Here is a 23,841-nt window from a genome sequence, read left to right as displayed (position 1 = left end):
CTCTGGATGAGTACAGTTCTTGGAGAGAAGGGAGGGTTGTACCAATGATTCGCTCAGCAGTCCGGACTACCCTTAATTAATTAGTTATGAAATTAATTAATATGAAATTAATATGAAATATAAGATGATGTACAGGTCTGGGGGTGGGGCCAGTGCGTTAACTGCATTAAAATATTTTAATCGTGTAAGGGCTGGGCGATATAGCAAAAAAATGTATCAACGATATAATGTTTTATATCGTTCGTTATCGATAATTATTGATATTTTTATAACCTTTTTTTAAAACAAAGAGCAATAGAATTTTTTTTTTAATTTAACCACTGTATTTTTAAATTAACCCAGTTTATGGAGACAAACAACAAATATTTTTTGTTTTAACAGTCAAACACACAATAAAAATTAAACAAATACCTAATTTCTAATGTTTTATATGCAGATTAAATAGGTCTTAAGGAAACTTTGGCTTGTCCCCCGAGGCCACAAGAGGGCGCAATGAACAAAATAATGCAGCACTTTTAAATTGTCAACGCAAGGAAATCACTGTCTATATAAAAACGTCCATTACGTCTAAATGAACTCAACTTTTGGCTTGTCTCCCGAGGCCACAGGAGGGCGCAATGAGCAAAATAATGCAGCACATTTAAATTGTCAATGCAAAGAAATAACTGTCTATAAAAAACCGTGCATTATGTCTAAATGAACTAATATAAATCAAATATAATTTCGTAAATTGCACAAACAATTATGAACAAAACAGCATCATTTATTTATGCATTGCTTAATACAAAGCCGAATTGCCCATCACGCAGATTGCATTTAAAAACATAAGAGACGCAGTGAAAAGGAATAAACCTCCACAAATTCACGACGTGTTTTCTAAAAGTTTCAACTGTTTTAACTTTGCGTGGCTACATCTCTTGTGTGAGACGCGAGTACAGCAATCATATTTGTCCGTCTAAAAAATGCGCTGAATATGCATTCTGTGTGAATGGCTTGGTTTTGGTCTTCACCTAACCAAGATCTTCTACGCATTGAGCTACTATATTTCTCTAATATTTTGAATGCATAACACAGCAGCGGCGCGTCTCGTGGGCTAGACTAACAAAACATTAAAATGCAACGTCACTTACATCATTATCACCTAATCTTGCACGCCACTGATGACGCTCCCTGACACACTCCTAACATTCAAATGCAAATGTTTATTTTAAATTCGACTAATATTAATTTTTTTATTCACAATCTCCTCATCACAGGCTGGCACAGCACTCAATTCAGCATGTGTTCGTGTTTGTGTGTGCTGTCTGCGTCACTCATAGCACGTGCCTATATCGTGCACTATATTGAACATTTGTTATACCGTTATCGAAGAAGGTGTACCGTCGATAAATATCGATACCGTTTTATCGCCCGGGCCTAATATATATATCCATATGCCTGAAAAAAATCAGTACATCCATAAATAATAAATAATGGAAATCAAAAATCACCCAGCAACCATGAGGTCATTAGTGAGGCTGAGTTTATATAAATTTTATTTTTTAATTTTAATTTTAATTTTGACTTTTACTTTTGTTTTGGTATTTTAGTGATTTTCTCCATAAAATTCATTATTCTAGTTGTTTGAATTACTTTATATTTAAATGCATTATTCCACATTAATTAATTAATTAATTAATTAACACTCTTTACAGATTTAAATGCTGTATTACTCTTATATGTACGATCACGTATGAAGGAGCATTTTAAGTTCTTTTCGCTGTTATCATTCAAATGCACCCTCGACCCCAGGAGGTTAATTTATAATTCAGGATTTTTTTTTACAGAGTGATTATTCTGACTTGTTAAGGCAACCTACTTGCCTAATACCTTCAGAAATATTATTCCATATAAATATTATGTAATTACAATGTAAGCTTATGTTGTTGGAATGTTTTTGGTTAGTTGTAGAAAGCAGCATTTCTAGACTGCTTTTCTGCAGACATGGAGATGCTTGGTAGGCAGCTCAGTAGTTTTTGAAATGCAGTCTGCGGGTCATTTCTCATAATTGTGGTTATTTTAATTCCAAGAAGCTCCAGAGAAGTTCTAGGACAGGTGGTTTAGAGCCAAATGGGCTTCATATAAATCATGTATGAACGCAGAGTCGCTCTGATTCAGCTTCCTCAGCAAAGGAGTCCAAAAATGTCTGATACAGATGTCTCAGGCCCTGTCCCAAATGGCGCCCTAAACCCTAACGATCTTCCTCAGAGTCCGCACTTTTCTTGACGTAATGCTGCTTTGACTGCCGGGTAGAAGTCGGCTGTGTAGCTCCCAGGCTTGCGGGCTCGTGAGCACCCTTCTGAACACTAAAATGACGAATGGGACACCCTACGGTCTCGTGGACTTAACGAACACGCGCACGCAGCGGTCATTGTAAGGCCTCAAGACCGAAAGTGCACATGAAGTGTGCCATTTGGGACAAGGCCTCAGACTTCTGCAGCCTCTGTTTAGATAGGTTAGAACCAGCGACCGCTTCCAGCTCCAAACGGCAGGACCTTTCGCACGTGCTTTTACAGGTGTAAGGCACATTTCATTCACAGATGGTGTCTTGAAGCACGTGAAAGCGATTGCAGGACACAAATGAGATCTCACACCAGGGAGAACGCTAAGCTACTGCAGCTGTGAAAAAGATGTGAGAGAATGAGACGTTTCTGCCACAGTCAGCAACACACAGGCCTCGATTCCCTCCCCTCGTCCTCTTCAGCTGGACTGAAGTTGGCAGGAAATAGATTAGTTTGAATCCAGCCTCATTTCAGCCGGGCCAATCACCTGGCTCATGTTGCCTTTTCAAATGAAGGTAAACGCTGAGCGGTTGGCATACTAATCACCCTCAGCTCTGTTTCTGCTTTGGGTTTTACAATCTGTCAAGATCTCAGTTGTTTGTTATAATTTTTTGCTATATTCCACACTTTTAAGTAGGTCTGTTGCACATTTTAAATTTTAATTTACATTTAAAAAACAGTCATCAGATACTTTCTTTAACTTAAAGAAATCATGGCAGAAATGTAATAATAATAATTATTAATAATAACAATAATAGTTTATTAAAACAATTTTTAAGGCATATCGAAATATTTTTCGATGGTGAAGTTGTGCAGCATTTTGTTTGCTAAAAAATAAAAGGAATTATTCACACTTTTATTACTTTTGGTTACATTCTAATAGATAACTTAAATTGCTCAAGTTTTATGCATTCATTTAATTTATACCATTTTGTGTAATAATTTTTGTTTTAAATCATAAAGCACAGCTTCCATAAAATTTGAAACAGACAGCACAGAATTTCTGAGAAATAAAACACATTTTATATAGGGCATTGTTATTGTTAATTATAATAAATAATTATATTGTTAAATGTTTAGGAATTAAGTTGAATAGGCATATTTTTTGATTATTAAAAGTTAAACCATTTAAATTTAATCCAGAAAAATTAAAATGGAGAATGCAAAATTTGATATTTAATATTTTGCCGGCTTTGACTGTCATTGACTAGGTTGTTGAATAGATGTTGATGTGTTGATGTTAAAAGTTTCCAAAAGTTTTTTTTTTTTTGGGGGGGGGCGGCAATGCCATAGAACAGTGTTACTCATTGCGCGGCTCGCCAAGTTTTATTTTGTGGCTCGCATGGCAGTAAATAATACGATGATATTGTCATGCAGTCAATACAGATATTTCATAAAAACATTAAAAACAAGCAGGGCTATAACATAACCCATTAAAAAAACTCCATGTCTACACCGGACGTGAGTGGCGCGATCCGACAAAAGACAATAGAACCCAGTGATGTTGTCTACACTGGATGCGGCTTGGCGCCATGGCGCGATCCGACAAAAGACAATAGAACCCAGTGAATCCCCATCAGTAAACTGATGCCTTGTTCTATTTTTGACGAACTGTACTGACACTACGTTCAAATGATTTGCAACTGTCGCTTTGTCGCGTCAAGTGTAGACAGACTTTTAGCGCAGCAGGGCAGGGCACGACAACTGCCGCGTCCAGTATAGACACGGTCAGACAGTGTCTGCTTTATTACAAATAATTTATATATTTAAAAAAAAAAAAAACCTAAAACAGCGGCATTACAAGATGGAAATATAGACTAGAAAAGATATTTACACGTGCTCTGGCCTACATACATGACACTGACTCACTGCGGAGTAGCCAGTTTTAATCGGCATTACTAGATGGAAATATAGACTAGAAAATATATTTACACTTGCTCAGTCCTACGTCCATCGGAGTTGCCAGTTTTAATGTTAACAGCTCTTAACGCCGAATGTGCACTTGGATGGTTAGATACATGATGGGCTAGTATAAAAAAATAAAATAACTTGAGGTCTTTCCAGCATTAAGGTAATCCTTCTTTTTTTTTTTAAATAATCTTGTCTCAGTTACAAATTTGACTGGTAAATGATAAAGAATGATAGCCCCTTTTATATTGCATTGCATATGACAGATTGATAAAAAGACATGCTATTTATGACTGGATGTAACTTTTGATACTTCGCGGTAGGGCTGCACGATATATCGAAATTATCAAAATATCGCAAGGGCATGCGATATCTGAATCATTTTAATAATAGGCTACACTTGCCTTTAATCATGTTTGAACTTTCTCAGACTGTAGTTTTTGCTGTGGTATATGAAGAAGTACATAAAGTGTATGGAAAGCAAAGTTACAATGATATAAAATTAGTGTCATTCATTTATTTTGTTTGTATGTTCACACTGATGTTAAAATTACATTTTCTGATTTGTGACATTACTTTTTATGTAATGCTAAAACACTGCTGGTCACTTTCAGAAGTTGTAGTGATTCTTTCTTTTCCAAGAAAGAATGTGAAACAAATTGGTTATATAATTTTCATTTTTAAATATTTTAAAATATAATTGAAATTGATTTTACACACTTTAAGCAATATCGTATCGCATATCGAATATCGCATTTTTCTTCAATATCGCACAGCCCTACTTCGCGGTAAAAGTGGCTCTCCGATTGACTTTGCCCTATCAGTGCGGCTCCCATGAAAAAAATAGTGAAGACCACTGCCATAGAAGAACAATTTTGGTTCCCAAAGAACCATTCGGTGAACAATTCTTAAAAGAACCATTTTTATTTAGTATAAAGAACATTTTTACTAATCTAAAAAAACAAAAAACTAATTCCACTATAAAGATCTTTAGTGAAATGGAAAGATTCCATGGATGTTAAAATGTCTGTATGGAACCATAGATGCCAGTAAAGAACATTTATTTTTAGGTGTAGTTTGAATAAATGTTCTGAGTGAACTGGGATACTTTGCATTTGTGAACATGTCCACATAGTACACCAAACTCTTCAAAAGAGCAAGAAAAATCCAGTTTTTCATGATATGACCCTTTTAAAGCGTGAAATGACAGAAGTGTGAATTGGGACTCTTGTACTGCGGACTGAAACGCATCTCTTGGTAACAGACCAGAGAGCCTTTATGTCTCATAGTCTTAGTCAAACTTGCAATCGAGGGAGGAATAGAAGGCGCTAAAGTGTTTATTATTATTCGCTAACCATCTGCAGGAGAACTCCACGGCTCCTGACGACTGCGTGTCACAGACCTCTGCCGCACGTCTTATTCTGGAGGACAGGAAAAGTGCTGCTTCACACTTTATTTCAAGTGGACGTGACCTGCTTTCCTCGTGTTTCCTGATGCTTTTGAACATTCACTTTCTGAAGGCTTTCTCAGCAGTGACTTCACTGTGATAAATGTGCTGGAGCTGCAACTACTAATGAAAATAGTGACGGTAAAAACATATATAATGTTTAAAAGATTTCTATTTCAAATAAATACTGTTCTTTAAACTTTTTGTTCATCAAAGAATGCTTAAAAAAATCTATTACCGTTTCCACAAAAATATGAAGCAGCAAAACTTTTTTTAGCATTGATAATAATAAGAAATGTTTCTTGAGCAGCAAATAAGCATATTAGAATAATTTCTGAAGGATCATGTGACACTGATGAATGGAGTAATGATGCCGCATTAATAATGGTGTTGCGTCACAGGAATAAAATGCATTTTAAAATATGTTCAAATAAAAAAACTTATTTTAAGTTGTAAATATATTTCACAATATTTACATTTTCACTGTTTGTTTTTTTTAATCAAATAAATGCTGCTTTAATGAATATAAGAGATGACATTTAAAAACCCTACCAACCCCAAACGTAATTGATCAGGGGGTTTTGGTCATTTTTAGGTTAGGGAACCCTTAATGTGGCATTGCGTTTTAAGCCTGGCCTAACATGCATATATTGACAAATTAATTTGGTTATATGCTGCTTTTGTTGCTTGCATCAAATGTAATGATTTAAAGCAATTAAAATGATCATTATTGATTTGTTCATAAGCTTTGTTTAAAGCAGAGCATTGGCCTAGATGTAAATTGAATACAATTAATCAATTTATTGAAGGAAGAAATGGACAGAGTAATGAATTGTTTAAACAGCTGATGGTTGCAGCTTTGAGATGCACTGCATAGCCAGCACAAAGATCTATAGGAAAGCGGGGGAATCAGACAGGGAAATGCAAATGAGCTGAAATCAAGTCAGTGCACTCCCGCAGTGCCGTGCCGAAGCTTTACACCTGCGCTTCATTCTCAGGTTTCTCACAGGATGCTGTTAATTGTGACGTGCTTCTCAGGAAATGAGTCTTCTGATTTAATGACTGACGTATGTTATATGATATGACACACTTTGCAAGTGCACCAGAGATGTCAGTGCTTAATATTCACTTCGGAATATTATGTTTTGATTTACAAAATGTGATTAATGATTATCATTGTGGCTTTGAAGTGGACATGTACAGAAGTAAAAAAATCTTTTTGGTAGTAAGAGTTTAATGTACTATGTAGATTTACTCTTAGAGTTTCACAGTCCACACAGGTGGAAGCAAATTAGTATTGATCAATGTAAGTTGTAATTAACTATGTTGACTGTGCGGTGTAGTTTTTATGCGTTTCGTGTGCTGTTGATTATGAATAACTATTAAGCTACACAGAAAGAACTGCTCAATTTTTTTAAGCAGCAGGCTTTTAAGAATAAACTACATTTCCCATCATTCTCTGTGGCAACAGAAGAATGATAGAATACATTGATAAATTCTTTATTTTTTGCTCTTCTGAAAAGTGAAGCATACATACATTTCACAGGCATACATTTCTGGATTCGTAAAAGAGAATAGATGTATGATGTTCCTAATGATATCCATTTTAATATTCTGATCATACTGTAAACAGCCTTACAGATAAAGTATATATAGTAGAATATAGAGATTTACATATAGAAACCTTAAAGGTACAGCACATATATTATAGATATACACATATAGATGGCTTAAAGGTACAGTGTGTATAGTATAGTAAATTTGTATAGAAGCCTTAAAGGTACTGTAAACACACACACACACACACACACACACACACACACACACACAGATAGATAGATTAATGATACAGTATATACAGAGTAGGTTTACTCTGCTCTGCTTTACTCTTTTCTGATTTTTATTCTTGCTTCCAGTTTCTCCATCATATTGGAAATGGATGTCAAGTTGAATCCAGTCGAATGCATTTCATTGTGGGATATAGTGTATTTGGTTTTTGCATATTGTATGCATTTCTGCAAAATAGTAGAAGTAGCATGATATTATATAGGGATGTAACGATTAACCGCGAGCCGGTTGAAAATCGATTTAAATATGTGACGATTCAAATCGGTTGAGATGCTAAACAAATCGCGATTCAGTTAGGGGTAGGAGTTTATATGAATGTATGTCTGAGGGGAACTTACTGTCTTTCGATGGTATTTTTTATTTTCCTCTTGCCTCTGTATAATGCATATCAGGGCTCCAGACTCATTCTTCCCACTGGTCGCTCTTTTGCAACTAACTTTCTCAGCTGGTCGCACGAGCACATGATTTGGTCGCAATATTTATTTATTTAATTTTTTTTGCGCTACAACATGCGATTATTCAATGCATGCTGATGAACTTTTATCATTTTATAGTTATATGGAAACGAAAGTTGTTAACATTCAACCCATTCTTTATCATCAGTAGTATTATTTGTGATTTGAATTTTGTGAATGGGAGTTTCTCTTTTGCTGTGTTAAGCCGCGGGCTTCGGATGCTTTCACTTTCGAATTCGCGATCTTGTCACTGTTTTACTTACATCTACACACCTTTCATTTTTTAAAGAGGTCATATGAAAACGTACAATATTTTGTCTAAGCAATAATAAAAGGACACATTTAATTTATAATTTGTCTTAAATCTCATTTTGTAAAAAAAAAATAAAATTGTGAATCGAATCGTGAGTTGAGTGAATCGTTACATCCCTAATATTATACCTTTCTGAAAATAGCTTTGGTTTCCTAGTTGTGACAATGTCTGTGTACTGCTGTTCAGATTGTGAGTACGTAACATGATGGCTGGAGTCCACAGCAGCCTGAATGTGGCTGCAAATTCAAACTGACACCTATAATGAGTGGCTCTTTGGCTCGGTTTTAAATGTTTTCTGTATATTCCTCAGGCCTCGCATTTGAATTTCACTGCCACTCTTGATCAAGGCAAATAGAGGTGCCCCTGATACTAACTGAATGGTATTATGCTGATGTGCAATAATGACGTTTTTGCCTCTCAGAGCCGAATGTTGCCATCCAGCAGAGCAGGGGATTCATTTCTAGAGCTTTAGCTCATGTTTTTATGCTTTTACATGAAAACGTCAAGCATGAAGCAGGCATGTTCATGCCATCACGACACACTTTCCGGAGGTATGTCTCATTTACATTTCATGCAATATCCATGAGGTTGATATGTGCCCTACATTTCTAGTCCTGTTGATGTGTGCATGTTCAGAATAGAATAATAGTATACTGTATACACTGTATACTGTGCACTATTTTATGCAATGATGAAAGTTTCAAACAGAACTACAGTATGCTACACTATAACTTGACCTCATGATGCATGTTTAATTTGGCAAGTGGCATTCACTTGATTCCTAATACTCAAATAATGTTGTATTTTTAATCCAGTTTTGTGTAAAAATGTAATGTTATGTTAAATATAAAAGTTAATATCTGTTGCATTTATTTGTCCAACTGTAAATGATTATTTGAAGATAAATTCAAATGCATTGCATTATGGGCAAGAGTGATCCATATGATTTCATGTGGTTGTATATTTTGGTAACATAAATGCACTAGATCACCACAGTATTGTATGCATACTGTACACAGTATACATACTGCATACTATGTGTTCTGAAAAATAGTATGCCATTCTGAACTTACTCACACTGATCATTATAGATGTTGGATTTCATCTAGTGTAGATTCTAGTGTTCTTTCAGTTAAAGGAACATTTCACCCAAAAATGAAAAATTGATGAAAATGTACTCATCCTCACGCTATCCAAGATGTAGATGAGTTTGCTCACCAATGGATCCTCTGCAGTGAATGGGTGCCGACAGAAAGAGAGTCCAAACAGCAGATAAAAACCTCACAATAATCCACACCACTCCAGTCCATCATTTAACATCTTGTGAAGCAAAAATTTGTGTGTTTGTTATCAGCAAATCCATAATTAAGATGTTTTAACTTCAAACCATTGCTTCCGGCAAAAAATACGAGGCCTCTATCTATAATATTGCTTTCTGCAGTGAAAAAGTCCTCTTGTCTGAATCAGGAGAGAAATATGCACAGATCAAACACTGTTTGAAAACAATCCAAAACAGCTGTAAACAAATATGTGGATGGATTTTGATATGAGAGTACAACAGGAGACAGACTTTTCACTGGAGGAAGTATTATTATGGGTTTGGACTTGTATTTTAGCCAGAAGTGATGGTTTAAATTTAAAGTGACTTAGTGATGGATTTGTTTCTTCCAAACACGCAGCTTTTGGCTTCACAGGATATTTACTGATGGACTGGAGTGGTGTGGATTACTTGTGGATTATTGTGATGTTTGTATCAACTGTTTGGACTCTCATTCTGACGGCACCCATTCACTGCATCTTAAACGTTTCAGACCGGATTATGCTGCATCTTGGATGGCCTGAGGGTAAATTTTCAGCAAATTTTCATTTTTGGGTGGACTATTCCTCTAATTAAGCCTGATGTGCATTTCTGCTGTGGTTGCATGAGTAAACTGCACTGCCTCATGTTCTTGCCTGTGGTTTTTGAAGCTCATTTATTCATGCACATGAAAAAAAAAAACATCTACATTTTTCACAGAATTAACGGCATGGCCACGACCTACACGTTGTCAAAGGTCAGGAACGTTGTGATGATGAAAGCAGCTAAAGTGTCGACTGTAACTTCTGAAGTGTTTAATGAGCCCCGTGTTTCCATCATAGCTGACATTGCTAAAATCGCAATAGTGTAAACGCGCCTCAAAATGGAAGCGGAGAACTGCGCATTTCCTTCACTGAGCACATGCAAACTCTTAATGAGGCTGAAGGAAAGACCTGCCGATGTATCCTTGGTGACTGTTCCCATCAGACAGACCCGTGCTCAGGAAAGGTAGACGTTCTCACTCTGGATAGGACACGGGTGTTAATAAGGCCGCTGCAGTCTCTCACGACTGGTTGCGATCAGAATGTTCATTCACTGGTTTCACCCTATGGTGAGCCTTTAGTATAGAGTATAATTAGGCACGGTGGTTTTGACAAGGATCGTATTGTTAAAAAAGGCTAAAATCACTCCTTTTTCATGCAGTTAAAGTCTGCTGTCGATAACATGACATTAAGTGCTATTATTCACACCACCAGTAGGGTTAAGTTAAAGGGTGTTTTAAGGGTAAGTTGGGTGAGTTGTTAACCAATAATGGATCATGGATAGCACCTAAAATGCTAAATGCTTTTAATAAATTACAACATATTTTTTCAAATGTGCATACTGGTTTGAATAGCAAAATAAACAGGCTTATTACATGGCTTGGAAACTTGATTGTAATTGGAAATTGCATTCTGCAGTTAAATATTTAATGTGCTGCTTTCATGTTCCTCACATAACTTCATGTTCTCTCTTTTCTTGGGCAAATGCAGGTTAGAATAGATTTTTGGTGCCACCTTCTATGTCAAAATGGTTATTGAATAAAGAAAAAATGGCCATGGAGGACATTAGTATTGCTTATATGGTGAACATACACTACCATTCAAAAATGTTGTGTTAGAAATGTATTCTAATAGAAAAAAAGCTATTTTCAATTGTAAAATCTTTCACAATATTACTGTATTTTTGATCAAATTAATGTATGGACTAAACAACTTCTTTCTTTCTAAAAAAAAACAAAAACATACTGACCTCAAACATTTAAACAGTGTGAAACTTTTGACCGGTGACTAATTTGTCCTCTGCTGAGTCAAAGCAAGAAAACAAAATAACCACGATGAGAACAAGAAACTGGTTAGAGACGCAAAAGACTGGATAAGAGAGAATTGTAGATTAATTAAGGAATAAATATAGAATTTCAATTAAAATCAATAATTCATGCCTGTGTATTTATTTATATATTTGTTAAACTGCATTCAGTGCTGATATTCGGCTTTAATTTATAGCGTCGCTTAAAAAGGCATTTAAAGTACCGCCACGGGCCCTCCTTTTCAGTCAGTGTGATTTGTTTTAAATGCAAATGCGTTGATGCATCCGTACCCAGACACGCTCGCAGTGCATGTGCCGTTGTGTTGATGGCGACTACAAAAGATTCTTCCAGTTTTGTCCCTAGTAATTATGAATAATCTGGCGACGCTTTTATGGCTTGTGAGATTCAATCAGTCCGCTCTCAAATAAAAGAGCCAGTGCTTCCACGGGCACAGCAATTTCAAGAATCTGGGACGTGAGTCATGCACATCAATAGCACTTTACAGAAACAGACTGCAGCCACATTCACTAACGGCAGCTTTATTGATTTACTTTTGCGTACGTTCATTAAAATGTATTTTTCCGTATTCGAGAAATACAATAGATATTAATGCAAGCGCATTAAGAGCAGTCGTCACCCCTCGTCTATGAACAAAATCTGAATTTTTGCACATCACTATTGCTCATACTTCAGTGAATTGAACAAACCCCTACAAAAGCTGTCCTGGTACTTTTATGCATGATGGGAACCGACGGTGGATAAAACAATCTACAGACTCAGACCAGAATATGATTGAGACTTACATTTGCATTCACATTTATTCATTTAGCAGATGCTTTTAACCAAAGTGACTTACAAATGAGGACTTCAGCAAGAGCCTTGTTGACTTCTTGATAAAACACCCTAGCAACTGCATAGCAACACTGTCTGTTTTGCATGCAGAAGCATCTAGTAAAAACTAAAATAAATCAATTTTATCTGAATAATATGTAAATTGAAATCTTTAAGGGGAGTGTGTTAAAATCTAAGAAATTAAAATACTGTAGTAAAAAGTGATGCTTTTGCAGTGCAGCTTGTGCTGTAAAAATAAAGCACAGGCTAGATATTTTTCATGCTGTCACATGCACGGGTTATGCTGTCTGGGCCAGAATTGCATCAGGTATGTGTAACCTTTTCATAAAGCAATCGAATTGGAGGACAAATCTTGATTTGTGATGCTAGTCTGTTCTCTGTTGGTCACGAAGGGAACTGCAGGCAGATATTTTTGCTTTCCTGTGTTTTGTTACAGCAAACACCATATACATGTTTAATTTTTATCTTTATGGTGTTTTTAAGAATATTTGTATGCAATACACAAAAGCAAAAGGATTTATATATAAGTTTAGGATTTGTCTGTGGAGTCAGTGTCAGCTGTTAACACAAGATGGCAGCAAAGACCTCATCCTGAAGGCTTTTGTCTTCTTGTCTTGAAGTGGTGGATTATTCCATTCTGTCCATTGGTTTCAATTCCTGAATGCACAGCAACTGTCACTCACATGCGATCCGATCAAGTCGCTGTGCGAGCAGATGATATAGTTGTCTTCTGGGATGCATTGGTTGCTATAGTAATGATGTAGGCGTCAGCACACTGCCACAACTGGGTGATGCAAGCTGGCGTTTTGGAAATTTATCCTCTGCTTATGTACATGATGGCATGCAGCCATGCTGAACTTAATGAACTTGAGATGGCGTCACCGAGGCTGCGATGTGCCACTTGATATTGTGCTGCCTTAATCACCAGCATAATTAGCTGTGTGATTGACACACACAAATGAGTGTCTGTCCTTAATAGGGCTGGGTATCGTTCAAAAATGTTCGATATCGATACTGATACCGATACCTTGACTTCGATACCGGTTCCTGAACGATACTTTTTTCGATACCAATTTTATGAAATAAATTTTAACAAGATTACATTATCTAAAAAAAAAAAACTTTGGTTTTATTTTTCAGCTTGATGTTTATACAATCTCAAAGACTCATCCCCTGAGCCACTGCACAAAGGAACAAAGTGTAACCAACACAATAAATCAGTGCAAATAGTTTTAATAAAGCTCAAATAGTCTTCAGTTTACACATCTGTTAGGCATTTACACGAGTGCGTGTTCGTTTTAAAACGCAGCTCAGACATGATTCTGTCACAATGAAACATATATGAAACACACTGAAAAAATATATATATGTAATGTTGTTTTTAATCAAATTTAGATAGATAAAAAATTGGACGTGTCTGTGTGAAGTAGCATTTGAAGTAACGTTTTTGGACTTCATTAGATTCATTTGTCTTTCTTAATTACAGCCTGCCTGGGATCTTTCACAGACTCGTCGTGTCGTGATTCATCTCTATGCTGCATCTGAAATGAGCTCATTAACTCAATCATTAGCATGGAATTTCTAGGCAATTCGAAAGTCGCTCTAGATTCAGCACAGTTCTCTGGCAATGCAAATCAGTTTATAATAAACTCCCTTGTTTGTTTTCCCTGAGCAAATGCAGTGTGTTCGGGTTACTTTGATCTTTGTGGTGATTATGCAGAAGTAGCAGGACAGTGTTTATGAAAGAGATTCATCAGGTTTCAGTAAAACTCTCCAGAATGTGCACAGTTGCATTTTGTAAATATTTTCTCTCCTACAATCTGTCACATCAGTGGGAGTTTGCAGCTCATTCTCCTTCACTCAGCTTTAAAAAAAAAATAAAAATTACTATTCAGTGTTCTACTTCTTATTTATCATTGTGTTAATTAGTAAGCCTATAATATATAATATTTTAGGGTTGACATTTTTTGTATGCATAGTGTCTTTTTTGGTAATTTGGGTTGAATTTAAACGGGTCATGAACTGAAACCAAAATTCCCTTAATCTTTTGACATATAAGAGGTCATTGTACTATAAAAACATCCTGTAAGTTTCAGAACTCAAAACTTTCTTGTTAGTCTAAAAACTGATTATATTGAAGTCAGTCTGCCGAAACGACAGCTTTTGGAATGTTCTACTCTGTGATGTAATAGTGTGGATAAGCACTGCCTCTGCAGAAGAAGATTGACATCACTGGCTGTTTAGCCCCACCCACCGATTCGCACATGTAGTGTTTACGAGAGGCGAATGTGCAGGTCTACGCAGAAACCAAATGATAAAGATGCTCCGAAGACAACAAGACGCTGTTCAGTGCCAAGCTGTAGAAAAAATTTTACCACGGATTCGTTTACAAACAAGGCACAATTCAATGCAGGATTTTCAGAAATATTGAAACTGAAAGACGATGCTGTGCCAACTATATTGGATCCGACAGTAAAGTTGCAACACAAGTGTGAGTAACTGCTTTCATTACGTGGTCACTATTCCTTTGTCTCTTCAGACAGATCTCTTGATGTGTATTTGATTGTTTGTATATAGTTATTTATATAGTACTGTGCGTTTACTTCTGAGTCTTCAATCTGCCACGCCTATTCAAACAGAGCGTTCTGATGTGGGGGGTTATAAACGGGACAGAAAATAGCCTATTACTTATAAATTGTGATGTTTTTTAATGTAAAAATCTTGATAACATTATAAGTGGACCTTTAAACCTCACGACCCCTTTAAACAATTTTATGTCTCCTTTACATACAGTATGCAGCCTAATTATAAAATATCAAAGCACTCTGTATATAGGGTAAGATTCGACTGAATAATGACTTTCATTTCAGTCTGTTCATCACATAAAACTATTGAAGTTAGAAGGCTTTGAACATAGTGAATGAATTGCATAGTCTTCTTTTATGGTGCTTTTTGCCCATTTCTGGAGTTTTTATTTATTTTTGTTTGAGCTATCCCTTTAAGAACCGAGTTCATGACTTTCCAGACTAGTTAAACCTATCTAGTGTTGTCTACACACAGCTGTGTCCACTGGCATGAACGAAGGCCATTTGATCCACTTGATGTTGACCTCTGTCATGCTCTGCTACAGAGAGACCTTGATATCAGACATGCAGCGTGTAATGAGATAATCTCATTCATACAGACCTGGAACTTGTGCTGCGCCTCTTTCACTTGATTAATCATATTTGACCTCTAGTGTGATCTTCACCAGCTTAACACAGACTCTCTAAACTCTGCTGGCCTGATTCATTAACAAACACCTGTCTGAAGACTTCAGTCAAATTCATTGCTTTGGTGGATTTATGTATTTTGTACTATACATTGTTTTTTTATGTATTGGCATATCGCGATTCTCTCTCCAACGATTCTGGATCGATTCTGAGAATTTCTGCTTGCTTCCAATTAGGGCTGCACGATAAATCGCATGCGATATTTAACGCGCATCTTGTCAGTAAAGCCGGTTCTGTAATCAGCGGTAAATCTCCATCACGTGCGTGCTTTCACATTGAGCAGCATTAACTACACAGAGCCGTTGTTCACTGACGAGCTGCGCAAAAAATCGCGCGAATATGAACGTGGTTCAACGGTGAACAACGGCTCTGTGTAGTTAATGCTTCCAATTCCTCACACACCTACACCACTCGAACCTTCCATAAAATAATCTTTCTTAAAGTTCGGAAAGGTTGAAGTGAATTACAAGGACATTCGCGGGCTTCATTGCACCGGATGCGAGACCTGTGAGAGACGCGCGCTTTGTTTGATGTTACTTGAAGTGTGCGGTCTTGCCTAGGCCTGGGCAATAAAACGGTATCGATATTTATCGACTGTACACCTTCTTCGATATCGATTAAAAAAATGTTAGATATGGTGCACGATAGTTCTTATAGCTTGAAACAAAAGTGCCTCAGCCAGGATAAAGAGTATGAAAAGTGCTCTGAGTTGCTGCAGAAAAAGAGCAACAACAAAAACATGTTGCTGGAGACTCGGGGTGGGAGAAAAAATAGATCCATCGATGCATCGCGATTCTCTCCAACGATTGTGAGCTTAGCTTTTAACCAGATGATGACGCTGAGTTTGCTTAAGAAACACCCGTATTCTGCTTGCTTCCACTTCCTCACACACACACATCACTCCACCCTTTCATAAAGTTCGGAAAGGTTGAAGTGAATTACAAGGACATTCGCGGGCTTCATTGCACCGGATGCGAGACCTGTGAGAGACGCGCGCTTTGTTTGATGTTACTTGAAGTGTGCGGTCTTGCCTAGGCCTGGGCAATAAAACGGTATCGATATTTATCGACTGTACACCTTCTTCGATATCGATTAAAAAAATGTTAGATATGGTGCACGATATAGGCACGTGCTATGAGTGACGCAGACAGCACACACAAACGCGAACACATGCTGATATGCGCACGAGATGCGGTGATAATGATGTAAGAGACGTTGCATTTGAATGTTTTGTTAGTCTAGCCCACGAGACGCGCCGCTGCTGCATTATTCGTTCAAAATATTAGAGAAATATAGTAGCTCAATGCGGAGAAGATCTTGATTATGTTAAAACCGAAACCAAGCCATTCACACAGAACGCATATTCAGCGCATTTTTTAGACGGACAGGTATGACTGCTGCACTCGCGTCTCACACAAGAGATGTATAGAAAGCCATGCAAAGTTAAAACAGTTTAAACTTTTTAAGTTTAAACATTTCTGAGCGGCAAAAGCGATAGATCTGTAAAGCATTATATTGTGAGAGGGCCATGTGTTACCGCGTCCCAAACGACTCAAAATAATAAAACTCAAAGTTAACAAAACGATGCACTCCACTGTGCTGAGCGAGAGTGCTTCTCTGCTGTCTTCACAATAGTGTTAATTTTGTTAACGAAGACTATGATGAAAAATGTTCGTTGACAAGCTTTTTTCCCATGACTAAGACGAGACGAAGACGACAATAAACGATAACTAAGACTATATCAGGGGTGGCGAACGTCGGTCCTGGAGAGCCGCAGCCCTGCAGAGTTTTGCTTCAACCCCAATCAAACACACCTGAACAAGCTAATCAAGGTCTGAAGGGTTACTAGGAAGCTACAGGCAGGTCAGTTTTAATTAGGGTTGGAGCTGAACTCTGCAGGGCTGCGGCTCTCCAGGACCGGAGTTCGCCACCCCTGGACTATATCAACATGCAATTTCGTTGACAAAATAAGACGAGACTAAAATGTATTCAAAAAGATAAAAACTTTACCAAAAGCCTCTTTTTATTTTCGTCAAAAAAGGAGACAAAATGTTATTGCAGACTGCTCTACACACCTCTACTACGCGAACTTTCATGAGTGCGGTTGCCAGATATCAAGAGTTCTAATCCCCGAATCAGAGCTTTGCTGTTAAATTCATACATTTTCTGCCTGGTGTGTTTTGCTTATTTGAAGCAATCTGGCAACCATGCGCACGCGTGCTCTGAAACGCGAAGTTGGGAGCACCAGTGCTACCAAGTAAAAAAGTTAATTTCGAGCCCTGTATATATATAAATATATATATCTTTTAAATTTAAACTGATGATGCCAATCAATTGGATCTTATTGTCGGTCTTCATTCTTTCATTTATATACATCATGATAACACTGATGCACATGCAATTATCTGTGATGCCTTTCACTTTGAGGTGCACATGATTACACAAAGCATCCATCACAAAGACTCTGCACATTATTCTATTCATTTGCTAGCCCGCAGACAGCAGGAGGGACGGATAAATGAGAAGTGCAGATGAAATTGCCCCTGCTGCCCTGTCTGTGGTACACCTTCTCTGATGTATTTACAATGGCCGACCCTCGCCTGCTGCTGGGAGAGGCTGGTTTATTCAATAACCAGCGTAATGTGTTCTCAGTGTTGTGTGCTGGTACACAGACGGGTGAATCTCCTCCTTTCCATGTGCACACAGCACACTCCCTCTCTCTCTTCCTCTCTCGCTCATGCGCTCTCACCCCCTGCAAATGTACGAAGAATGCGCAGTCTCTCTAACCGCGCCGGAGTGCTGGCTGGATTTTGCCATAGGAACGAACGCCTTGACTTCAATGGAGGAATGACTTAGAGACGCTCGTGTCCTGTTGTCAACTTCCGAGTTTTTCAACTTTCTTTTTAACGGATACGAACAGCAAGAAAGTGACACTTCACTCTCCCAGGAAATGGCTCAGCCGGGAGGCAGCCAGGACACGTTGGCGGTCCCGCCGAAGCAGCTCCACCACGGGGACCATGTGGGTTTGAACGAGGACCTGGTGCGAATCCTGAGAGAGAACCTGCTGCAGCAGGAGCGTCCCAGCCACCCCAAGAGCCGGAGATCCCCGTCCTCATTGTCCCCCAGGTTGTCTCCGACCACCCTGTCCCCGCGCAACTCTCCCAGGCTGCTCCGTCGCATGCTGCTTAATAACAACATCCACAAGCAGCGGCGCTTCACTGTGGCGCACACCTGGTAAGGGACCATTCTCTCTCTGACAGTCTGAATCTCTCTCACATGTTTCTTGATTCAATCATCATCCAATTATAATGTCATTATTTACAATGCATTGAATCACTGCATCAGTGAATGTGTTGCGTTGTGTATCATATGGTGAGGTAGTTGTAGCCACCCTTAATCTCATACTAGAAGATTGTTCAGGCCTGTTCACACCAAGAACGATAACTATAAAGATTAGGGCTGCTCTCTAATAGTCGACTAACCGTTAGTTGACGAAAAGAGGCTTGGTCGACCAAAATTGTATTAGTCGCTTAAGGCGGGCGTACACGGTGCGATTTTTGCTGTTGTACGAGCTGGCAGGCGATTTTTTTCTCTCTGGAGAAAATCGCAGATGCTCGCATGGTCGCGGCTCGTACCGTGCGCGAAGAATTACGGGCCGATCCGAGACGTTACGAGCACCTCCTGTTCTCCCGATAATTTTCAAACATGTCAAAAAAAAATCGGATGCTGTTTAAATTCGTGGCGTATGTGCGGATGAACGAGACGATTTGGCAATGCATCTGAAGTTGACCAGTCAGAAGATGACAAAAACCATATAGTCTATAATAATTTTAGTTTAATTATACAGTTCTATTTTTTATTTGTTATTCCGAATGTGCCAAATTTGCCGTTCAGCTTTATGAATGAATATGCCTGTTGTATTTCCGGCAAAACGATTACGTCAGAGTTTGTAAAATCGTAGTAAATTTGTGTCGTGTGCGACTGCCTCCGTACGATTTTCGGATAAACTCAATCGTGACATGTGCCAGAGCTCACAACGTTCCGACCTTCAGAATCGCACTGTGTACGCCCGCCTTTAGTCGCAGAAAAAAAAATCCACAAGAAGTGGCGAAGTCACACAGTCTGTGATGGACAGATCGTTAACGGCTGGTCTTTGTGGTAAAACAGTACATCGGGCAGGACATAAAACGCTTTTCATTCATCATTCATCGACCTCAAATATGGCTTATCGTCTGAAATATGAAGTATTAGCAACTTTACATGGCGGCTCAATCTAATGTTAACCTAGAGAAATGTGTGCTATTGAAGTGTTTGCGGAGTGTGTAAGCTGAATAGTAGCACTCACTGCAGGACAGATGGAGGCGCCGGTTCCGCTCACTTGCTCTTAAAATACTCCCTCATTTTTGCTCATACAAATAAAAGTAATACATCTTTCGAATCAGTAAAGACTCTACGTTTATTTGTGTGCACTTACAATAACAACAAAAACATTGCGCTTTTGTAAAATAATGAAAGCAAACAGGATGCGCTTTCTTGCGTCTTGGTCTCTGTGTGAACTTGAGTGCGAAACTTCGAAACTCCGTGTATACTTGCCTTACAGATATGAAAAACATATCTATAGAGAGCAAAATGTCTACTTTCAAATGAACCAATTCAGATGGAAAACAAATATTCTCAGATTATGTAATCCGTAAAAAACATGCATACAGGCGCATCCACTACTGCGCAGATGATGAGTCAGTGTCGCCGACTTCATCTCTTAAGCCGAAAACAAAGAAAGCACTAGTTTATCATTGAATTGTTAAAATGTTAATGCAGTCTCCTTGCTGTTTTTCCCTGACAGATTTAAAATTATTATGTCCTCCGGTGCACTGTGGCAAGCTTTTTTTTGCGTGTGCTTGAGCGCTTATATGCTATGTAGGTAATTAAAGGCTCATTATAATGATTTAAATGGTTTATTAATAAACGTGCGATTAGTCGACTAATGCTTAAAATTAACGACTATTAGTCGACCAGAAAAATCTTTAGTCGAGGGCAGCCCTAATAAAGATATCTATAAAGATAACTTTATTAGCGTCCACACCAGCGGATGATATCGTCTGTTTATTCTAAGCGCATAGTCATCTGCCGCTTTAAATTCTCGAGCTCATTATAGCAGGATTGATTCTGATTGGCATCACTGTTTTTATTGATCATCAGCTTGAAAAAATCATTCCGAAAGTGATTCCAACAATGGAGAAAATCGCAGATGCTCGCATGGTCGCGGCTCGTACCGTGTGAGAAGAATTACGGGCCGATCCGAGACGTTACGAGCACCTCCCGTCCTCCCGATAATTTTCAAACATGTCAAAAAAAATCGGATGCTGTCGGTTTAAATTCGTGGCGTATGTGCGGTTGAACGAGACCATTTGGTGATCCATCTGAAGTTGACCAATCAGAAGATGACAAAAACCCTATAGTCTATAATAATTTTAGTTTAATTATACAGTTCTATTTTTTTATTTGTTATTCCGAATGTGCCAAATTTGCCGTTCAGCTTTATGAATGAATATGCCTGTTGTATTTCCGGCAAAACGAGCAGAAATTCAGAAATGGCCTACTCCCTCGAGTTCGTTATGAAGAACAGAAAGTCCATGCTTTTCTCTGCTTTTCAGCCATTCTTTTTGCCATGTCCTTTGTCTTCGTTTTTTTTTTTTTTGGCCGTCACAAGCCGCCTGCCACAAAGAAAACTATTTCGTCCTCAGAATCCATATTTTTGTGAATGGCACGAAACGTAATGCTTACGTCAGAGTTTGTAAAATTGTAGTAAATTCGTGTTGTGTGTGACTGCCTCCGTACGATTTTCGGATAAACTCGATCGTGACATGTGCCAGAGCTCACAACGTTCCGACCTTCAGAATCGCACTGTGTACGCCCGCCTTTAGTCGCAGAAAAAAAAATCCACAAGAAGTGGCGAAGTCACACAGTCTGTGATGGACAGATCGTTAACGGCTGGTCTTTGTGGTAAAACAGTACATCGGGCAGGACATAAAACGCTTTTCATTCATCATTCATCGACCTCAAATATGGCTTATCGTCTGAAATATGAAGTATTAGCAACTTTACATGGCGGCTCAATCTAATGTTAACCTAGAGAAATGTGTGCTATTGAAGTGTTTGCGGAGTGTGTAAGCTGAATAGTAGCACTCACTGCAGGACAGATGGAGGCGCCGGTTCCGCTCACTTGCTCTTAAAATACTCCCTCATTTTTGCTCATACAAATAAAAGTAATACATCTTTCGAATCAGTAAAGACTCTACGTTTATTTGTGTGCACTTACAATAACAACAAAAACATTGCGCTTTTGTAAAATAATGAAAGCAAACAGGATGCGCTTTCTTGCGTCTTGGTCTCTGTGTGAACTTGAGTGCGAAACTTCGAAACTCCGTGTATACTTGCCTTACAGATATGAAAAACATATCTATAGAGAGCAAAATGTCTACTTTCAAATGAACCAATTCAGATGGAAAACAAATATTCTCAGATTATGTAATCCGTAAAAAACATGCATACAGGCGCATCCACTACTGCGCAGATGATGAGTCAGTGTCGCCGACTTCATCTCTTAAGCCGAAAACAAAGAAAGCACTAGTTTATCATTGAATTGTTAAAATGTTAATGCAGTCTCCTTGCTGTTTTTCCCTGACAGATTTAAAATTATTATGTCCTCCGGTGCACTGTGGCAAGCTTTTTTTTGCGTGTGCTTGAGCGCTTATATGCTATGTTGGTAATTAAAGGCTCATTATAATGATTTAAATGGTTTATTAATAAACGTGCGATTAGTCGACTAATGCTTAAAATTAACGACTATTAGTCGACCAGAAAAATCTTTAGTCGAGGGCAGCCCTAATAAAGATATCTATAAAGATAACTTTATTAGCGTCCACACCAGCGGATGATATCGTCTGTTTATTCTAAGCGCATAGTCATCTGCCGCTTTAAATTCTCGAGCTCATTATAGCAGGATTGATTCTGATTGGCGTCACTGTTTTTATTGATCATCAGCTTGAAAAAATCATTCCGAAAGTGATTCCAACAATATAATTTCTCTGTGCCTTTATCGTTATAGCTGTGGTGTGGCTATTCTTTAATACTGAAAACAATTTTTAGAACTGTATCTTTATTGTTATCAATATAGTTATCATCCTTGGTGTGAACAGGTGTTAGCCTTGGGGCTTTTTGTCACACCTTTTTGATCCTATTAGTCTCTTTGTTGCATTAACTTTTATTTCTCTTTCACCGTGTTCGATCAAACGTTTAACCTTAATTTGGTCATCTGAGTTGTGTAGTTGATTCAACTGCACGCCTTGTTAAATCAGCACCAATGTACCTGCATCTCAGAGAGCAGGAAGAGATCGTACTGTGCTGTGAGGGTTTGTTTCTGTTGTTGTGGTGTCATGGGACCTGCTGTTCTTGTATTAATCACCATCCATTTGTGAAAAAACATGCCTTTATTACCTAAGAGACCAACAGCAGCTTCAGTTCAAGCCTTTCTAATTCATATGCATTCAGCTTGCTTTTGTTTCAAACGTGTTAATTCTCAGTTGATGTCTTGCGCAAGCCGTTTGGCATAATTTCTGTCCTCAGCTTTAATTGCATAAGAGACTGCTTTGTTTCGTTCACAGATGTGCTACATGGAGAGGCTTTCCGTATCTCACCCGCTCAAGTCAATGAGGTGGTGTTAAATGCAAATAATGCAATCTGCAAACCGACAAGAATGCAGTGCAATAGGAGATTGTTGTGGTATTTTCTTTGCCTCTCTTCCACATATATACAGTACATTCAACAGTACGTCATGGAAAACCCTCGTTAAAGGAAACTTTGCTAAGCATTTATTCAGCCTCAGTTCTTCTGATTTTGTTTTTTTCATTGGAAAAAATTTGAAGAGGTCTAGCATTACATCACTTGCTCACCAATAGATCCTGTGCAGTGAATGGGTGCCGTCAGAATGAGAGTCCAAACAGCTGATAAAACCATCACAATAATCCACACCACTCCAGTCCATCAATTATTGTGGACTTAAAAAGCGGCATCTGTGTAAGAAACAAGTTCATCATTAATGCATTTTAACTTTAAACTGTCGCTTCTGGCCACAATACGAGTCCATAATCCATTATAACGCTTCCTTCAGTGATGTCTTTACCCTGTTGTCCTCTCACATCAAAATCCAGCCACATATTTGTTATCTTTCTGACGGCACCCATCAGGGGCGCGGGAAGATGTTTTCGGTTGGGGGTGCT

The 23,841-nt window shown here is 38.1% G+C and overlaps 1 protein-coding gene across 3 annotated transcripts in view; it reads left to right on the top strand.

Annotated features, from left to right (window-relative positions):
* Positions 1 to 23,841, top strand: part of LOC107653658 (cAMP-specific 3',5'-cyclic phosphodiesterase 4D-like) — a 171,804-nt gene that overhangs the window by 33,387 nt on the left and 114,576 nt on the right. Inside the window, exon 1 of one of the 3 annotated variants that reach the window (XM_016440804.1) lies at positions 18,690 to 18,796. The exons of the other annotated variants lie outside the window; for them this stretch is intronic. Within the exon in view, the coding sequence (XP_016296290.1) occupies positions 18,741 to 18,796 (56 nt within the window). The 5' untranslated portion in view covers positions 18,690 to 18,740. Of the gene's footprint in view, positions 1 to 18,689; positions 18,797 to 23,841 lie in introns of those variants that run through there. 3 annotated transcript variants of the gene reach the window in all.

Source organism: Sinocyclocheilus anshuiensis, unplaced genomic scaffold (genome assembly GCF_001515605.1).
Source record: "Sinocyclocheilus anshuiensis isolate Anshui unplaced genomic scaffold, SAMN03320099.WGS_v1.1 scaffold269, whole genome shotgun sequence".
NCBI classification, from domain to species: Eukaryota; Metazoa; Chordata; class Actinopteri; order Cypriniformes; family Cyprinidae; genus Sinocyclocheilus; species Sinocyclocheilus anshuiensis.
This window is presented reverse-complemented; position numbering and strand designations above follow the sequence as displayed.